The following is a 19,739-nucleotide window of genomic DNA, read 5'->3' on the forward strand; positions in this document are numbered from 1 at the left end:
AACAATCCCAGGATAGGATTTATAAATGTAGGCCTGCCAAGTTCCAAGGCCATACCATAATATGCATGCAGCAGTTAATTAGGATAACTAAGAAACTTGTCACATAAAGTAAACAAAAGAAAAAGTAGCACCCCAGCTGACCCACCCTGAAGCTTGGTGGTCAGTGAGCCCTGCACTGTGGCCTCTAATGTGGTCTTGGTGTGGCAGGGTGGAGGCCAGAGGAGCAGGGAGGCCTAAGGCAGATGGGTGGCAGGGAGTAGAGGGGGGGTGTAGTGGTTGTATCTGTCCCGTTTTGAGGCTCTAATCATGGGCATGGAAGGGCAGGGGCAGCCTGTTGCTGCAGCTCACGGTGGGCCTCAGAGCCGTGATTACAGGGTGTGTGCAGTCCACGGGGATTTGATCACAGGGATGCATTGGCAGGACACAGTGTATGCATGTGAGTCCGACCATAGGGAGTGTTAGAGCTCGACAGAGAAAATAGCTGGGACTGCAGGGCTAAAAAAACAACCACAGGAGAAGATGCAAGGCTAAGACGTGCAAAACGGGAGACATGGAGAGAGTGAGAGAGAACAGGGACGGGGAGTGACAGGGATGCTAAACCGCTGAATTGTATAACAAAGAGACGGAGGCATGGAAGGAACCAGAAAACAACAAAAAGAGGTGAAAAACGCAGACAGGCAGACACAGGCAGAGGCAGCAAGGTTAGCATTTCAAAGACTGAAAGTATTTTGGCATCGCAAAATCCCACCTCTTAAAATATCTGTCTAAACTACACTGTAAAAAATCAAACGGTAACTTTTACTGACAGTTTGTTGGCTTCCTCTTAGACACCAAATTCAATTGACTTCTTTTTTTACCGTTAAACAGCAGTACTAGGAGAGGGGAGCCCGAGGCGGGGATTAAAAATGGGTTAAAATTGTGTTTAGAAAGAAGCCAGCAGTGATGTGCGGCTGTGTGTATGTGCGTTTTAGACTGTGCCAGTGGTATTACTGTAGTACAGTGGGAAATGTCAATAGGAATACAACACAAGGCAGCTGCCACATCGATTTCAATATACAGCTGAAATATGGAACACACAGGCCGCACACATGAAGAAACACACACACAGAAAGCCGGCAAAGTTGTTAAAGAGGTTGTCTTAAGCTACTTAAGTCTGACTGCTCTGACATTAGAGGAGATGAGGGGTAAGAGGGAGGGATGGAAGAGGGAGAATATTAACGAGGCATAGAGAAGGAGGAGGAACAAGAAGAGCAGAGAAAGAGAAGAATATAAATCTTTATCTCGCCTCTATTTTTTCTGACTTTAACATCTTTGTTTTTGCTCTTTGACTCCATCAAATCAGCCCCGTCTTCAACATATTCTGTCCTCCATCTTTCTCTCCGTCAGGCAGACCGTGACTGAGGCAAAATGTGATATGACTCTTTAATCTTCATAATCCATTTGGACAAAGAATTTTTCCCTTTGCTAATTAAAAGAAAAACAATGGACGTGTATCTCACACATGAATACACACACAGTGGTAGTTGGTTTAGAATCTGACAACAAATGTTAGAGAAATGGAATGAAAGACAAAATGAAGAGCGACCAAACGGAAGAAGAGAAATAATGGGGATTCTAATGATACGGTTCTTAATATTTCAACTTCCAGAGCAGACACGCGATGGCAGAAAAACACATTTTTAGAAGAAAACCACAAAACAAAAAAACAACAAAGCTCCTCTTTTTAGCTCCCATAATTTCTCCCTTTTAGTGTTTATCTTACTTTCCGTGTTTCTGTCGCTTTCCGCCGTCTCCTCTTTGTGGTTCTTACAATGAGAGGGATCAAAAGTTTTGCAGGCAACAAGCAGGGAAAGATTAAAAAAGAAATCCCTGTCATCCGTATAGAGACGGAGGAATTCTGATGTTTTTTGGCAGAACATAGAGAAAAGGAGAACTGGGAGAATGCAGAGAAACCTGAAGGGATATGGGGCTTGAAGGAGAGAAAACATCAAAATGCACAATAATATGTGTCTATATCTAAAGTTTATGAAGCATAAAATTGTGCTGATTAATATATTTTCCTTGTGGAATGATTTAAAAATGCATAACCGATGTCTCCCAAAATGCTGCAATTATACAAAAATAATGACCTAATAACTTACTTATAATAACTTACTGACTATATGTTAGTTATGATATGTTAGTTACAATATGTTAGTAACGATAGGTTTGCGATCATATGTAAGTTACAATATGTTAGTTACGATACATTAGTCACAATGCGCTTGTTACTATACCTTAGTTCAGTGCATAAGTTATGATGCATTGGTTTCGATACGTCAGTTATAATACGTTAGCTATGATATGTTAGTTGCGATATGTCAGTGTCGATACGTTAGTTACGATTCGTTAGTTGCGATACGTTAGTTGCGATACGTTAGTTGCGATACGTTAGTTGCGATATGTCACTTACGATACGTTAGTTAAGATAAGTTCATTACGGCACGTTAATTACGATATGTTAGTTACTATACATTACTTACGATATTAACGGTACTACTTTATGTCAGAGACATGTCATTCAACACTAGATTTAAACATAAAGGGGTGACTGTACGACTTGACCTGGAGTAAAAAGGATTAAAAAACAGTAAATTCACAAACAAAAACAGAAAGCTTTGAAATTTTTCATCGACTAAAAAGAAAAATCGAAAGAAACTGCAGAGAATCATCTCTGTCTGTTTTCATGAATCCAATAGAATGCTAGAAAAGGATTAGGCAAGAGGCGGGGTACACCCTGGACTGATCGCCAGTCAATCACAGGGCTCACACACAGAGACAGACAACCTTTCACGCACACATTTAGAGTCACCGATTAACCGAACGAGCATGTCTTCAAGCCGGAGTACCCAGAAAAAAACCCACACATGCACGGGAGAACACGTAAACTCCACGCAGAAAGGTCCCCTATGTCCGAACCATAGACTGTATAAAAAGATGGACGACATGACGCCCCCTGCTGACTGGCTGCAGTATAGGTCACAAAGTCCGCCTCCTCCATGTTAACAGATGGGACATTAGTCAAACTATAGAATCAAAATACACGCCGAAACATGGTTTCTGTCAGTATAGTTAGTTCTTATCATGCTGACTATTGTTCAAGTGTTTTTCTGACAAGTTTACTTATAGTTAGCCGATCTGTTCTGGATTAGCAGAGTAGAGGAGAAACGGCGAGAGGAGACGTAACGAAAACAATCACTACAGTCATTGAAGTTTACATATCTGTGAACGTCTGCTTCAGACCGAGACAAGAAGCTGGTTGCTGTTAAATACGCCAACGTGTGGGATCCTTGATGTTTTTCTGTAAGTTAAGTGTGTGTTTTGGTTAGCAGAAGTGGCTACGGCCAGCGGCTCCACCCGCGCAAGATGGCAGCACCCATCACATGGGGTATTTTGAGTAGATGGAGACACGTCATCCATCTTTATATACAGTCATTGGTCCAGTGACGTAAATTACCAGGGAAAAGACTCTAACCAGTAACTTATAACAAGTAATATGGCGGAATCCTAAGCGTCTGCTGTGAGTGTAAATTAAACTCAATATGGGAAGAATTTTCATTGCTTTCATGGTGAAGCTCCATTCCAAGTAAAGCCACAATGTTTGTGCCAATTGACATCGCCAGAGCTTATGTAAATATTGTGCAAATAACACTGCAAGGTGTTGTTCCCTGGATTTGTCTAAAGGTGCAATTGGTTACAGCCTTGAGAAGATGTCAGAATAATGGGAAGGAGGTCGAAGTAAACAACTAGAATTATCAAATATATTACCATGATCTTTTTGAAATATTTGAGTATGCATTTGACATTTTTCTTTCTCATATGTTCGTCCTTTCAGTTTTTTTCACAAGCTAAAATATTTCCCTGTAAACATTGCGAGGTTTTAGGAATAATGCAATATAAACAATCAACATTTTTATCTCTTTCATAAAGGTTTTTAAAAAAAGCTGCACTGTTTGTTCAGTTATCTTCTGTATTAACAAAATCGCCTCAGCGTTGTGAGATTACCCGAGGCTGTTTTCCACTGTGTAAAAGGGTTTTAGGGTGGATATTTTCTAATACAGGCTCTGCTGCATAAATATGCCTCACAGGAAGCAGTATGAATACTAACTCACCGGATCGCATGCTGTGTTTGTGACAAACCCCCCACTTGAAAATTTTAACATGCGAGATTCATGGAAAGCAGCATGCAAACATCATTATAATACCTGCGCTATATATATATGTTTTTCTACTGTACTATCAGTTCATTTATACCTTTACCCATGATGCACAGCAGTCAAGCTGTATTTATTTATGGTGTTGGCTCAGTCACATCTGACAAACAACACATGCAGGAATCAAATCCAATCTGCTTTGTGAAACCTGTTTTATCTCAATATGGTGATAAACTGTTTATGAAGTTGTGTGCTGATAAGCAGGAAGGGGACAATATGCAGTCATGCAAGTGTGTGTGTGTTCGTGTGTGTGTGTGTGGGTGTGTGTATTAAGAGAAAGACATGATATAACATTTGCCAGATGAGCAACAAACGACACACACACACAAATATGCACCTGCAGCAACAAGCAAGGTCAAACGCATCTCCATGTACTGTATGCGCACGAAAAGACACTCGTTGAATGCACACTCTCTTACGCAAACTACACACACATACAGCGCACAGCTCGAGTGGATTTGGAGTTCAAAGGATGTTTTATTTTGGGAACAGCTTTGGGTTAGTCACCCTACTTTGGTGACAGACGGAGAAACAGGTTGCAAATATCAAACACTTTGCAAGCCCTTCGACACAGCAAACACCCACCCACACGCACACATTAACACACACAAGCTCACACTTTCACTTTCTTCTTATTTCCTCTGTCTCTTTCTGTTTATTCCAAGTAACATTGCCAAAGGGAGAATGTGTTGTTTCAAACTTACAAGTTGACTTCTCCTTCACCAGCAGCTAATGGATGATCACAGCTCTTCTGACAGCTTTGTCAAAAACACTAAGAACTTGTGTTTGGGCATTATTAACACATAAAGCAACATGGCAGCACGCTGGGATTACAGAGAAGCTCAATATTGTGAAGTGGGAATTCAGCTGGTGCACCTCAGGGGATGTTTCAGTGATCTCTCTTATCGCATTAGAAAACAAAATAACAGTCTAAGTCTTCTTTAAGTGATGAGTCAAGGTTGCCTGTTGAAATGTGTTGATGTCTGAGACGCATGATGAGAATTTTCCAAATTAAGCATGTCTGACAAGCTTTGGATTTCTCCTAATGTCATATCAGTGTATACAGAGCTTCAAAGGGAACAATATTCTGCACTTTGTATGCATTAATTTAAGAGTTTTGAGGGTGCTGTCTCTTTTTTCCTTTCTAAAATCAGAAGCACAAGAGCTGAAGCATTAGGAATAAAACAACAGTGTTTTCCCTTTTAACATTAACTTTAACCGTTAGCATGTCTGGCTAACTAGCTTACTACCAACAGGTTAAAACAAGCGAAACTTCCAAGACCAAGCGTTCCAGGTTTTTTCCCCCTTAAACTCCCTCAAAATATAGTTGGGGATCATAGTTAAGCTAAAGTTAGCAGCACCATCTTTGTTGAATTTACACGAGGCACACTCAACAGCAACCACAGCATGTAAGCTAACATGGCTCTTTAGCCTTAGACTTTTAGCACAATAACAAGTTTTGTCACCAAGGGTATGTTTAAGACCCTTTTCCAACATTTGTTAAGACCAAATTTTTAAGTTAATGTTAGCTACACTAGCTAGACAGCTTTACCTTATGTTTGCTTTACCTAGCTTCAATGTCTTGCCCAAGGACACTTCAACATGTAGACTGTAGCAGTCAACCTTCGGATCGGAGGAGGTGTGTTAACTCTTCTATATACTTGTGTATAAGGCTGAAAAATGTATCCGGAAGTGCTATTTATTTTTTTTAGCAACATTGTTATGGCACAGACTCATTTGCAAGCTTAAAAGGTTTTAAGTACTCTCAGGGACCAAAAATTATAAAAGCCACAATGTTTTGCTACTTTAAATAAGAGCATTCACACAGACACACAGACACACACACACACACACACACACATAGCCAACACAGGGTAAGGCATTAATTGAACAGGAGTCTGCACAGTTTGGTGGCGACACCTGTTTGAAATTTATAATGAGCAGCCAGGGGAGTGGACCTCACACACAGTCAAACAAACACACACACACGCACACACACACACACACACACACACACACACACACACACACACACACACACACACACACACAAGCTGTTGTCTTCGTCTTGGCAGTAACTGTTCACTGAGTTGCAGGTCAGAGGAAGACTAAGAATAAACTGGTCCTGCTGAGCCTCTGCTTCTCCCTCTCAGACACACACGCACAGACGCGCACACACACACATACAAAAACACACCCTGTTTATTTAGCCTATGACTTTACACAATCATGCCCTCATGATTAACAGAAAGAACAAATAAGAGAGAGCAGGCTGAGGTAGAGACAGACAGGAGGGACTCTGTTAGCAAACAAGAGAAGGCAGCATTCGTAGCCTCAGCTGAGAGAGAATGAATTTCTTTCTAGAGTGTATAAATATAGTTTCACTTTGCTCTCTATATATGCATATGTGTGTGTGTGATTTCCCACAGAGCGACTCACTCTTTTGAGAGAATATTTCCACATTTACTCCCTGTCTCCATCACTTCTATCCTCAGTTCATAGTTAAGTAATGAAACTAAGACATCCTTCTTTATCTTCTCTTTCCACCTTTCACATTTCAACAGAGTCAATCTCCTTCTCCCTCCATGAGAAGTTAACCACATTTTCACTGAAAATGTTACTCCACTATTTCCCTTTATAATTTAGATGGCAGGGAGGCCTCTTGGTTTGCATGCAGCCTTGCATTTATTTATGTGTCCAAGTTTTAAAGGGGACTCAAGCTGTTTTGGATTTCCACATAACAGAATTGCAAAGAATGTCACCAAACTAAAACAGTGCTGGGTCCTAATTAAACAGGATTGCACCTTTCCTTACATCCTGCCTGCCTTTTAAATGCCCTACCCTCTAAACCGCTCCTGTTTATCATGCAGGCTTATAATATAAATGTGCAGTCTCCAACTGAGCTGAGATAATCATGATGACATCACCATGACATCATTAGGGGGTTATGCCTTTGGACTCGACAAAGCCACAGTAGAGATTCTGCATTACGTAAACTGACAGTATGTGTTAATTTGATGGAGTGGCCCTTTAAATCCCCATTTTCACAATCATTCACCTCCCTTAACTATAAATAAAGAAGATGCACTGCTGAAGCCTGACCTCTGACCTCTAATGACAGGAAGTGAGAGAAGATGTGATTTACTTTGTGGGATCAATATCACATTGTTTCTATAGATCAGAGCTTGTGAAATTGAGCTGAAGACCCCGCTTCTCTTCTCTTCCGTCTTCACTTCCCATCGCTCTCCTCTTGTCAGTTCAGCTCCAGCGCCTTTTAGATGTTCATCAGAATTTTAAGCAGCACCGGCTTCACCCGTTTTACATCCAACCCCCACCCATCCCAATGTCCGTCCTTCTACTATTTTTCTGAACTTTTCAGAAAGCTCATTCCCACACACAGAATAAACACTGAAAGTGACAGATTAATGGGGCTTGCTTAAATGCAGGACAAAATGGGTAAACAAACCTATTACGCAGGTTGAACAGAACAGAAATACTGTAGGAGGGGTGAGGGAGAATGGAGGGAGGTGTGATGGTGAGTTATGTCTGGGTTGTGATCTGGCTAAATTGCCTTGGCAGTAAGTCCCTTTTGTCTGACTAAAGGTTGAGACAGAGATGGATGGATGGAGAGGATGAGGAAAGGGATGAAAGGGAGGAAGTGAGGGAGGAGGACACGAAGAGAGGAGCTAAGAAAGGCATAGTGGAGGAAGATAAGGGTGCCGATGTGAATAAGTAAAGGTGAAAGGAAGAACGGCGGAAGATGCAAATGAGGAGAAGAGAGAAAGGGAAGGAGGAGATGACAGGAAGGTGAGGGTAAAAGAGAAGGTGAATGAGAGCGGGGGGGGGGTCACAAAAAGCATCCTAAAAATATACCAGACACAAATAAAGGGTGAGAGATGTTGCCTGACAGAGACAAAAGGAGAGATATAAGACAGGAGGGTGCATTAAATGGCTACATAGAGCAAATCCAAGGTCAACGAAGAGCAAACATTTAATAAGGCAAAGAGAGAAACGGAGACGATGGAGGGAGGAAATAAACAAACGAGTGTAACGGATGAAAGCTGATTTACATTTGTGTAGAGGAAGTGGTTTAAAGGCGTAATAATGAAAAGAGAAGAAAAAACACACACACACCGAGAGGAGAAGCAGCAAAAAAAACGAAGTAAAGAAGAAGAAAATAGAGAGGCAGGGATATTATGGGAGAGTGCATCCTGTTTATACAAACTCTTCCTCCTTTGTGTCTGCTTTGTCCATCTTCTCGAAAAGAGCAGACACACTGATGCAGCCGAACGCTATAATTGGATCACTGTGATGCCAAAGCATCTCTGACATTATTATAGTAGACAAGGCGGCTCATATTTAATCTGAAATGTTTCTTTAGAGTAAAATATACTACAAGAGAAACACATACTCTTCTGTGATTACATGCATACTGTTTGCTTAAAGTGGTGTCCTAATAAATAGGAAGGACTTTGACTTATTAAAGCTTTAATTTGACATGACACAAGCACACACACACACACACACACATGCAAACTCTGCCCTTGTAGTGACACTCATACTTAGCTGCTGGCTGGTAACAAGCTACTTGTTCATTTTTATATTCTGGTCTCATACATCCGCACATACGTTTGTCCTCCCTTACTTTGGAGGACCCTCAGTGGAAGCGTGTATCCCCCTAAGCTGCAGACTTCCTCACAACCACAGTTCATGGATTAGCCCAGAACTTAAATTAAGAACTTCAATTCTTAACCTTGAAGCCAAATACTTGACAGTCAAACAGCTCTATGAAGACGAAAAAGTCCTCACTCTTAAGGCCCTGTTCAAAAATGTGGAGCACACAGGCAGAGACACACTGCACCTTCTCAGTCTTTCTCTGAGGGGAAGTCACAGATGAGCAGCTTTTGAATTGCCTTGCCAACAGTTGGCTCCCTTTGACATCCAACCACACACACATGCACTTATTTGTATTAGTGTACTTGTGAAGATATACACGAACATTAATACATAAAGTAGCCCCATGTCGTAAACTTAAGCCCTACTTATTCAACCCCAACTAGTTTCCAACCTTGTCAGAAAAGAGTCACCTGAAGTGAGAGGGAACCGGTAAAAAATGTCCTCACTCTGCATGAACGTCCTCACTCTTAAATCGGTCCTCCTAGAGATGTGAGAACAACACCACACACACTCTCTCACACAAGGAGACTTCTTGCTTTATAGGCCCCAGGAGGCTCTGAGGAAACTGCATTCCCAACCGCTTTATGTATTGGTCAATTTAACACCGCTAACATCAGCATATTAAAAATGCATGTGCCCAAGGACACCAGAGCAAGTGTGTGTGTGTGCCGCGCGCAAACGTGTGTGCAAGCATATTAATGTAGAGTAACCTACCTTGAAGAGTGGCAATATTACACTGTTATCTGCCTAATAGAGCTGTTTATACTGTGAATGCATGTTAACACTCAATTAACCTGAACAGCAGTTCTGAATGAGACTCAATCACACAGACGGGAAACTGGAACGTGTCATTTACAATCAAAAAGGGTGTCACTCACCTATTGGCGCCTAAACAACATCTTTTTCATAAATTAAAGTCGTTTTTTAGACGATGGGGAAAAATCAACCTCAGTAATGGATGCCGTGAGTGGCTGTTATGTCTATGTATTCGAAAAACCTATTGTGTAGGAAGGTAATGGTTCAAGTGAGCTTTGGGTTTCAGATTTTCAATTGCATAAGACGTGCATAAAACTGGGTCACACGGCCGTTACAACACGTCTGTACTTACATGGTCTCGTCATTCTGAAACTCCAGCTTGCCAGAGGCCAGTTCGTAGTCCTCCCCTCCTTTAGCGGTGCCATCCACGGTTCGGTATGGGACAGCTACCAGGCCTCGGGCACCCGATGTCCTCAGCACCTTCAACTCCATCACGCCTACACTCTCACTCACCCTCTGACTGGCGGTCTCAAAGGTAAAAATACCTAAGAAAGAACAAAAGAAAAAGTTCTTTGAACTGGCGAAACACTCCACAGATGTAAAATGAGGTTGATAAACACCTACGCTCTCACTCACTAGCTCTCCAACGTGTACCATGTACCATATATATAGTGAAAGGGATAATAGATTTCCACCCACTCTCTCTAGATGAAAGATAATTAGCATTAGGTAAACGCCCACTCTCCTCTCAGCCTTCATCACTTTAACTCTCTTTGGGTCTTATCAAACTCATGTAAGTGAACAAAACTGAGTGCACTGGAACTCTTTCAACGATATAAGGATATCCTGGGACTATACAGCAAAGCAACGCCTTGGGGATTCTTCATTTAATTGGTCCAGTGCACACATTTCTAGCAAAAACATATAGTTAAAATAATTACATAGTCACTTTGTCTGTTTTGCATTTTGCACAGAAGGTTATGGGAACTAAAGTTGCCCCATAACTGTGGCAGCAATCGAGAACACCTCCAGTTGCTTTGCATTTTGTCTGTCAAATATCTGCACTCCTCAGTGTTCCTTCAAGAGGTTTTTACCCAGAACAGAATTTCTGCAGAGGTCTTAAACTCAAAAGCTACGTGCCATGCTTTGCTAATGTTAATGTTAGACAGCAGTCAGCTAGAACTGGATGTTTTGGGAGCTTTTTTTTATCCTTTTATTTAGGAGAGGGACAGGGATAGTGTCGGAAACAGGGGAGGGGTGAGTGGGGTTGACACATGACAAGGGGCCGAGGGTGGGAGTAACCGCATCAAGGACTGTAGCCTCTGCACACAGGGACACACGATTTAATCGCTGAGCTAAACCGACGCCCACGCTGGACATGTTTTAAAGTACAGTCAACAGCATGTGTACGTGGTAAAATCTTGGACTCATGTAGGTTTATATAGGAGTTTGGTGTGGTGCTAAACTGAAAAAAGGAAGGATGTTAGAGCTTCGCATTGAACAGCCACATGTGATTCGAATTACAAAATTCTTAGTTGGGTACATCCTTAAGAACTGAGGTATCAAGGTACCTTTCTTTATTTTTGTATCGCTAGCTTTTTGACTGAGTTGAAACCAAAAACATTTAGCTTAAAAGTGTATTCCTCGGCTGTTTAAGACTACACCATCTCGTTTGAATTGGCCTGCAATGAATTTCAGGATACGCTGGGCCGCGAAGGATGCACCCGATGGATCCTTTGTCAATTTTGTCATGTCTCCTTGCTAGTTAAGTTCCCTTTTGTTACCTTGTTTCATGACTTGTGTATCCTGTTTTATTTTGATACTCCCCTTATGTCTCATTACAGATTCTCTACTTCCTGCCCTCCTCTGTTTCCTGCCAGTGTGATGCTCTGCCCTTATTTGTTTAACCTGTGTCTTCACGCCAGCCTCTCTCGTGTCAACGTTCAAGCATTCGCTCGTCTTTAGTAAGCGTAGATCTGACCTCAAAATGTATTACGTTTGCTGTCTCAGTTAAATTACTTAACTTCAGGGGTTCCTCTTACCTGCGTGATCGTCATCGTAGATGGTCACTGTGGCTGTGTGGTTGTCACCCAGTACAGCCTTTGGGGTGGCACTGGCATCCAGCGGGGCAGTGCCAATCTCAGGATAACCAACCACCCGAGGGTTACTGAGGTGGACATAGAAATACTCGTCCTCCTCAAAGATGTCGTCATCAATCACTCCGACTGTGATTTCTAGTGAAAGAGTTGCGTGTATTGTCATTTTCGGCTGTTGTTACAGAATAGTCCACAGTACCACTCTTTATGCAAATTTATGTTTAAAGCTAGGGGGGAAAAAGTTGCAAGATGACCTCTATAATTTAAACCTCTGTCTCAATGACTCGTTCTTTGAAAACATGTCATAAATTGTTACTGTCATTGTCATTTTTACCTTTGAGGGTCTCTCCTGGCTTGAAAAGCAGTGTTCCCTCGGCAAACTCATAATCCGAACCTGCGTTTGCTGTACCGTCCTCTGTGCGATAATCCACCTGGGGGAGATACGAACAGAGAGAAGTGGGGTGAGACGAGGGGAAGAGAGAGAGAGCGAAGAGAGCCGTCAAAAGATGAAACAGAAAGGAACAGATAGGAAAAGGGTAGATAAACACAAAGGGAGAGGAAGAATACAGAGAAGAGGGGAGAGATAGGGGAGAAAGAAAAGGAGGAGAGGCATTTGGGGAAAAGCGACAAGAGGGTGAGAGAAAACAAGAGAAACAGCTTCATTAAACTGAGCCCTCTGGTCAGATACAGTCTGATAACAAAGACTTTGAAGATTGTTCAACAAAACTTTCCCTGTATCCTCTCTTTCTCTCCATTCTCTCTCCGTCTGCCCTGGTTATTAACCCTATCCATCCTAACAAAATTACCTAGATTTCTTAGGATCAGAGAACAGATTCTGTTATATAAAAAAATGGAAAAAACTCAGTTCACTTCACAATAATCTGAAGCTGTTTTGTAAGCAAAGCTGAATCTGTGACTCAGAGTTGGTGGTGCTATTGTAGTCGCTTTCTTAGCTCAGCTCTATTTTTAGCTCTGGATGAAATGTTTATGAGTGACACAGCGCTAAATTTACTTTTGAATGCATCCATCACAGGGTCTTATAGTGCTGGGAATACTGTAAGGCTTAACAATAATTTAGATGCTTCAGACACAAGGAGTGCTGCTTTTAATATTTTAGATAGAAGATTAAAAATGTGAAAAATTTGATGTTGATGTGTAGCCAAAAACATAGCGAGGCTTTTAGTACTGTAGTACTGTTGGTTCAAGCTATAACACTAAAACATAAAACACCTAAATATGACATTTCTAAAATACAGCACCTAAGCTAGCTTCATGTAAGGCATTATTTTGTATCACTAAATTGTTTTTGCCAGGTACAAACGATTATAGCTAACTAGCTGCTGTAGTTTTTACTGTTTTTATTTTCAATTTAAAAACTGTAATCACCATGTCAAAGTTGTCGTAGATACTTTCTAGCCCTCAGGGAATCATCACTGTGTTGTTAGCTTGAACTTTCCATAACATGTTAGCATTTAGCTCAGTGTTTTGGTTATCAAACCTGCAATTTCACTGCAATACTTCACTGTCACAACTGTTATCAGCATTGTTTCTTGTGTAGATGGCAAATTTTTAAGACAAAAAGCAATAAAAGTCCCACTATACTACCTACTGCTCAGTAAATGGCTGACAGACAAAGTTAGCCACTAGCTTGTGTAATTTATGAAGCATTTAGCAGCTAAAGAAACATATTTCACCCAGGTATCATTGGAGTGTCAAACAAACCTTAAAAGGACACCAACCTGGACTAACATTGATAAGGTGGATACAGCTAATAAAGCTAATGTTGATTGTATCTGCCAAATCTTGAAATGTTTGCTAATGGGTTAGCCATATTAGCTTAAAGGGTGATAACATGTTATAGCCTATTTGTAGCTTGTTTCCATTGGTCCCAAGTGGCAAATTATATAAGTTAAAGCTGGTTTAAATTTGTAGTTAATTGAATCATTCTTAAAATATGAAAAATGTTTATGAAATTTTGTTACTTGATTGATTTGCTGGCTTCTGCTAAAGTTGCTAAACCTTTTAAGATGATAAAATCATCATCTTTGAACTTCTTTGGGAGATTGAAAAAGGCTAACAAAAGTTTCCAACCTAGAGCTGAATAAAACATCAACAGCCACACTTGTACCATCAAGTGTCATCGAGAACCCTCTTTGGTGAAAATAATTTCTAAAGCACTTCTCTAACACCATGTCTGAAGAGCGTTTGCGGGGGCTAAATGTGGGCCACTTTACTTGACAAAATCAGCCTTTGTTAGACGGCAGACTGAGACCATGCCATCAGGATTCCTCTACAGACAACATAGATGTTGCAAAATAGTTTCATTTGTATACAGGGGAAGAAAAGAGGAGGCCCTGCAAAGCTCCTGTAGTGATAGCGAGCAGATCAGATATCACTCCACTGACACAAACTCTCTGTAGGAGACTTGAAAGAAAATCTCTTATTCAGAGGATCAGGCCAGTGTTAAGCCCAAGATCAATGAGCCTTTGCAAGAGGATATGTGTTTTCTTTGAGTTACAACCTGAGCTGAAAGCTAAAGATCTGAAAAATAAACTGTTGTGTATTGTGTATTCCCAATTGTCCTCTATACTCCTCAATCACCCATTTCTATCCCTTTACCAGCCTTTGACCAGACAAGAGAACAAGGATGCTCAAAGCCTCCAGAGTGAAAACATGTTATGTGTAAGATCAGACTAAGACTAGGAAAACTGCCAAAGTTGTGATTGAAATCAGTTCAAAGTAGATTTCTGTATTCTCTGGTGTCTGCTTTTTTCTGTGTTTTTTGGCTTCTTTCCCTTACACACACACATTTCTGTACACACATCCTCCTTCTGAACAACCCAAAAGCCTTGCACTTATCCCAAACCTTGACAGTAACTCCAGCGTCTCCTCCGTGTCTGGAAACGGTCAGTTTCAAGGAGCCGCAGTTCTCGAAGCACTGGTACAAAGGGGGTTCAAAATCCATCCTGATGGTGTGAGGGTCGTCCTCCTGGGCCTGCGTCTCATGGCTGCTCACAACCTGGAAAATAAAAGAGGAAAAGTACATGTCAGGCCTGAATTGGGTGGGGTTTTTTTAGCAACAGGTACAATGGCTATGAGGGGAGAATATATATCTCACCTTGCGAGCTTGGTCTGCGGCGTGCTTCTTGAGGATGTTTCCAGCTCCGATCATCATCCTGGTTGCCTGGATACGGTAAAAGGCTCTGCTCTTCTGCTGCTGCATCAGGACCTGATCGGCAAAACTAATCAATTAACATATGGACGTATTGTATTCATTATGCTAATCTACAACTTAATGTCTTTGTCAAGGTTAATCTTTCCTTTATGTAACGGACAGCTGCAATTTTAAGGATAAGCTTTTGATCGCCCCTGGGATTTCGTACGTGATCAAAGCGAGGTTAGAGGTCAAAGGTCAGCTATAGAGTAACTTAAGTTAAACTTTATAAGGGTGGGTGTTTGAGCTTTAAATCCACCTCGTACACAAGAAGATGAGGCACAAAATAAATTATAACCGTCCATTTTCATGAAGTAATAACTTCTTCATAATGCACAAGGCTTTAGTTGTTGGCAAACAATAGATCTATCAATCTAGAAGAAATTATTTCCCTGAAAATGTTTGGATGAAAAGCAATTTAATATCGTACCAATCCACCAAATAGAAATGAACAAATATATTGTATAGACCATTAGATTAAATGTGGCCTTGGAGCTCGGATCGCTGTGATTTATTCAAATTTGAGGAAAAGGGGCCGGCTATTTCACTCTTCGGAGGGATGGAATCAGTAATTGTTTGCCTTTACTTAATAAAAGTCCAAATCCAAGAGAGCCACCATTTAGTTTTTTAATTAATGGTGCATTACGGCCACAATAACCTTAATCTGTCCAGAGAGTTTAATCTCCAGTGTAGCTGTCATACTTATTTACAGCACGAGGCTGAGGGAGGAGCTGCAGGGAGGGGGAGGCTTAAATGCAACAAACATCTGGGAGTTGCCCGGTGCACCTTGGGGTGCTTGCCAAGCTATTTTCCTTCCCTCCTTTGCAACTGAACCCAGAAAATATTCTGAGAGGAGGCAAGAGAAAGAAGCAAGGAAAACAGCAAAAGGGAAAGCACGTGGAGACCTGGATAGCTTCTTCACTTTAGCAAAATAGAGTATTAATTTAATGTGCCAGTTGGATGAGTGAAATATTTTTTCAACATTGAAGAAAGCACGAGTACATGTTACAACAAAGAGGTGTGTTTAAACTAGTAGCAACTCCTTTTCTCTTCACCAGGGACGAGCGCAGATTAACCAACTAGTCGATTAATCTCTGTGTGGCTCAGTGACAATCAAAACTCAACTAAACTAATTCCAAATTTAACCGAAAGTTAAATTTAAAATAAAGCACTAAATGTCCATCTATTTTAGACACTAGTTTTAAAATCGCAAATATTAATCCCCCAAAAAACCTTAACTCAAGGTTCACTTGCTAGTGAACCCCTTACGTTCTACTTTCAGCCTTAAAGAGGGGTCTGAAAGGTCAGTAAGAAGGTAAGAAGTGGACCTCTCGTTAAAAGTTTTTTGTCAAGACACATCTTCCAAGGTCAAGGATGACGGCATCTAACGTTCACATAACTTACCGGGCAAAATATCACCTGGATGGCAGACGAGTTGCACGTTACAGTGCTGTCAATGAAGCCAACTGGCACCATCCTCATTGCAGACTAGTGGTTTTATTAGCAGATAACATTACATGAGGAGTGTCCTTAAATATATATTTACACTGTGTATCTGATTATGTGAGTGAGAAAGACTAAAGAGTGTTTGTCTATCTGACACGCAGCCAACACTTCAATTAACTTCTTTATAAATGTGTTTATGTTTAGTGTGTGTGTGTGTGTGCATAGCCTGGTTTCGATATCCAAGAAATAAATGTGCATAAGAAGAGATTAATTAAGAGGTTAATTTTAATTAAGTGTAGGAAGGAACTTGTGTAATGAATAGAATTAGTTAAGCAAATTAATTAAGTAAAAAAGCTCAAAGGTTGCTCTTCGAACACTTCCCTTTCACCTAACACACCATGTTCACAAGTGAAAGTGTCACAGCGTCACCTCCAACACATTGTCATCCTCAGAGGAGTCAAACATGAAATGTGATGCATGATGGGATGTTACTCTAGTAAAAGTCTGTGGCTCAGAAGCTGAGTGAAGAACAAAACTTAAAGAAGCAATGTTGCAATGAAGTGGAGACAGAGCAAACAAGTTGAACAATATGAGAGCAGCTGCTTCATTCATGCTTCATCAGGGCGCTAATAATTAGCAGCTTACCATAACATTAACACCCAGTCATATTCATACAAATGTAAACACCATATTAGCATGGTTGAATGAAATGTAATGTGCATTTATGTCTTTTTGCTTCTTTACCAAAAGTTAGCTTACAAGTTGATACAACTTTAATGTCTGTAAATTAGGTAAAGAGTGAGGCAGTGGTTAGCTTAGCCTAGCATAAAGGCTGCATGAAGGGGGATGCAGCTAGCTTGGCTCTATTTAGAGTTTTGAAATGTGCCTATTAGCAACTCTAATGCCTTTGTTTAACCCAAACAGAAACAGAAAATATGACAAGTTGTAGCTTTAGGAAAAGTTATGGGACGCTAGGTTAGCTTATTTTTGGGGCAAACAGCAGCCAACAGCTACTTGAGGAAGTCACTAACCCTGGCTGTTGTTTTCTATCTCTAATACTTGTACCTTCCCAAAGAATCACAACCTTCCTAGAACTTTCTTTAACAACCACAATGTTTCTGGTTTTGTTCATTATTGAGCTTTAAACTTTAATTAGAGCCAGCTAGCTATTTAGCCTTCAATCTTTATTCTAAAACAAGCTAATCACCTCCAAGTTTGAGCTAAATACTGAACACACAAACATGAGAGTTGTATCAAATAAGCATGTTTCAAAAATGTAATTTTGTTTTTCTTTTTATGTATTTATATACATTGTTAAAAGTACATAGCTAATTTGTTGTGCTAATATGTGCTCCTTCTTACCTGATAATTAGCCATCTCAATCAGTTGCTCCATGTCTTTATCTGGGTGCCTCTGCTTCAGTTCCTTCAGCGTCCTTGCCATGTCCCTTCTGGCCTCGTCCTCCTCGTCCTTCATTCCTCCTTCCTCCATCATCCCACCATCCAACCCGCTGTGACAATTCAATGCCATCTGCCCGTCTAGCTCCAGCATGTCCATCTTTGTGAACCCCCCTGGACCCAGAGCTCCTCCGCCTCCTCCTCCATCCATGCCCCCTATCCCTCCATCCGCCCCCTCGGTCTCGATGATGATGCCGCGGTGCTTGTCTGCGCGGTAACGCTTACGGACGTACTTGTAGAAGAGGAGGCGACGGTCGGCCACCCAGGCCTGGACCACGCAAAGGGGGAAGAAGAGGAAGGTCAGCACCGCCTCCCATATCTACAGGAGAGAGGAGACAGAGTTAGCAGCACCCTCATTTTAGCTTCCTTTTTTCCCCTTTCCTTCCTTTTTCCAGAACTTTCCTCTCTTTCAACTTTAATTTCTGTTTATCCTCACCTCCACTTCTCCAGGGGAAAAGACACTCAGAATCAAGTACAGCCAAATGTAGGCGAAGACACTCCATGCGGCCGTGACGAAGAACACCCGAAGGTGTTTGATCTTGCGCGTCTCACCGTCCGGAACCACGTACACACACAGGGCGATGATGACGAACATGTTGAAGGCAGCGCTGCCAACAATTGTGCTGGGACCCAGAGACCCAGCCTCGAAACCATGACCACACACCTATGGGTGGGGTGAAAATCAGATTATCGTGTTCCCATTACTTTTTGTATCAGGTTATCTAATGTGTAACCACCCCGGCTCATATTTTACTCACCTCAATAACAGACAGCAGAATCTCAGGGGCACTGGAACCTAAGGCCATTAGAGTGAGATTAGAAACGGTCTCATTCCAGATCCTGACCGTGGCCGTGGTGGTCTCACCATTCAGCCTTTTTATAGTGATTTCCTTCTCCTGGGAGGTTATGACCTGGAAAGGAAAGGAGGAGAGGAGAATAAAGTATAGTTAATGGAATGAAAAGGAAAGGAAAGTAATACACAAAAAGCAAAAGCAAGAAGTGAAGGAAGTACCCAAGGAAAGCAAGGAAAGGAAACAAGGGGAAGCAGGGAAGGCATGAAATGAAACTTATGCATTTATACAATTATATCTTAAAAGTAAAATAAGTTTGTGGTTATTCATTTCTTTCCTACCTCTATAGAAGACATGAATCGGTCAGCTATAATGCTCATGCCCAGAAACATATAGATGAGTGCTACGAAGTAAACAATGGCCCGAGCCACTTTGTCCCCTACGGAAGGGTTCTGAGGGTTCCACACGGGCAGTACCACTCCTGAAATGTAAACAAATTAAAGATCATAATTAAACATTGTTCATAAAAAGTCCTCAGTGGGAATTTTGTATAAAGCTCATTGGCAGTATAACCTGATTAAGGATTACAAGAAGTACGAGATTTTCCATATGGTCCCATTTGTCCTGCTCAAACTTAATTAAATGGATCAGTGCGTTCCAGTTTCAGGACAGTAAATTGGCACAATGGTCCGATAACTCACCAGTGTTATGTTTTAGCTCGAAGGCAATGAAACACTGTTGGCTTCTTATGGTAAGGCGTCGCTGATGTGGTTGTGTGATGAATATTCTGCTGACATTGTTTGACTTAAGCAAGAACATTAGCACCTGGAAAGTGGCAAATAAATCTCCTCCCTTTTATTTGGAGACCCCCTGGACAGGCCACAGAGTTTATCTGCAACTCCAAAGTATGTTTCTATATGATTTATGAAAGAGAAAATGTTGTTTTATATCAAGGCACCATAGGAATACCTCAATATGGAGCTTTAGTGGCTATTGAACTGAATAAGTGATCCCCCCAGTATAATGCTAGGGCTAAATGGCTGATTATT

The 19,739-nt window shown here is 41.2% G+C and overlaps 1 protein-coding gene across 1 annotated transcript in view; it reads right to left on the bottom strand.

Annotated features, from left to right (window-relative positions):
• Positions 1-19,124, bottom strand: part of slc8a4b (solute carrier family 8 member 4b) — a 62,490-nt gene extending 43,366 nt beyond the window's left edge. Inside the window, exons 1-9 of the mRNA XM_069671803.1 lie at positions 19,032-19,124; positions 18,658-18,810; positions 18,336-18,563; positions 17,805-18,218; positions 14,901-15,011; positions 14,649-14,801; positions 12,117-12,213; positions 11,729-11,920; positions 10,039-10,231 (exon numbers count right to left, since the gene is read on the bottom strand). Coding sequence (XP_069527904.1) covers positions 10,039-10,231; positions 11,729-11,920; positions 12,117-12,213; positions 14,649-14,801; positions 14,901-15,011; positions 17,805-18,218; positions 18,336-18,563; positions 18,658-18,810; positions 19,032-19,082 — 1,592 coding nt within the window. The 5' untranslated portion in view covers positions 19,083-19,124. The remainder of the gene's footprint in view (positions 1-10,038; positions 10,232-11,728; positions 11,921-12,116; positions 12,214-14,648; positions 14,802-14,900; positions 15,012-17,804; positions 18,219-18,335; positions 18,564-18,657; positions 18,811-19,031) is intronic.
• Between the last annotated feature and the right edge of the window lie 615 nt (positions 19,125-19,739).

The sequence above is a fragment of the Semicossyphus pulcher genome, unplaced genomic scaffold (genome assembly GCF_022749685.1).
Source record: "Semicossyphus pulcher isolate SPU_LCO1_2020_fin unplaced genomic scaffold, fSemPul1.0.p SCAF_21, whole genome shotgun sequence".
NCBI classification, from domain to species: domain Eukaryota; kingdom Metazoa; phylum Chordata; class Actinopteri; order Labriformes; family Labridae; genus Semicossyphus; species Semicossyphus pulcher.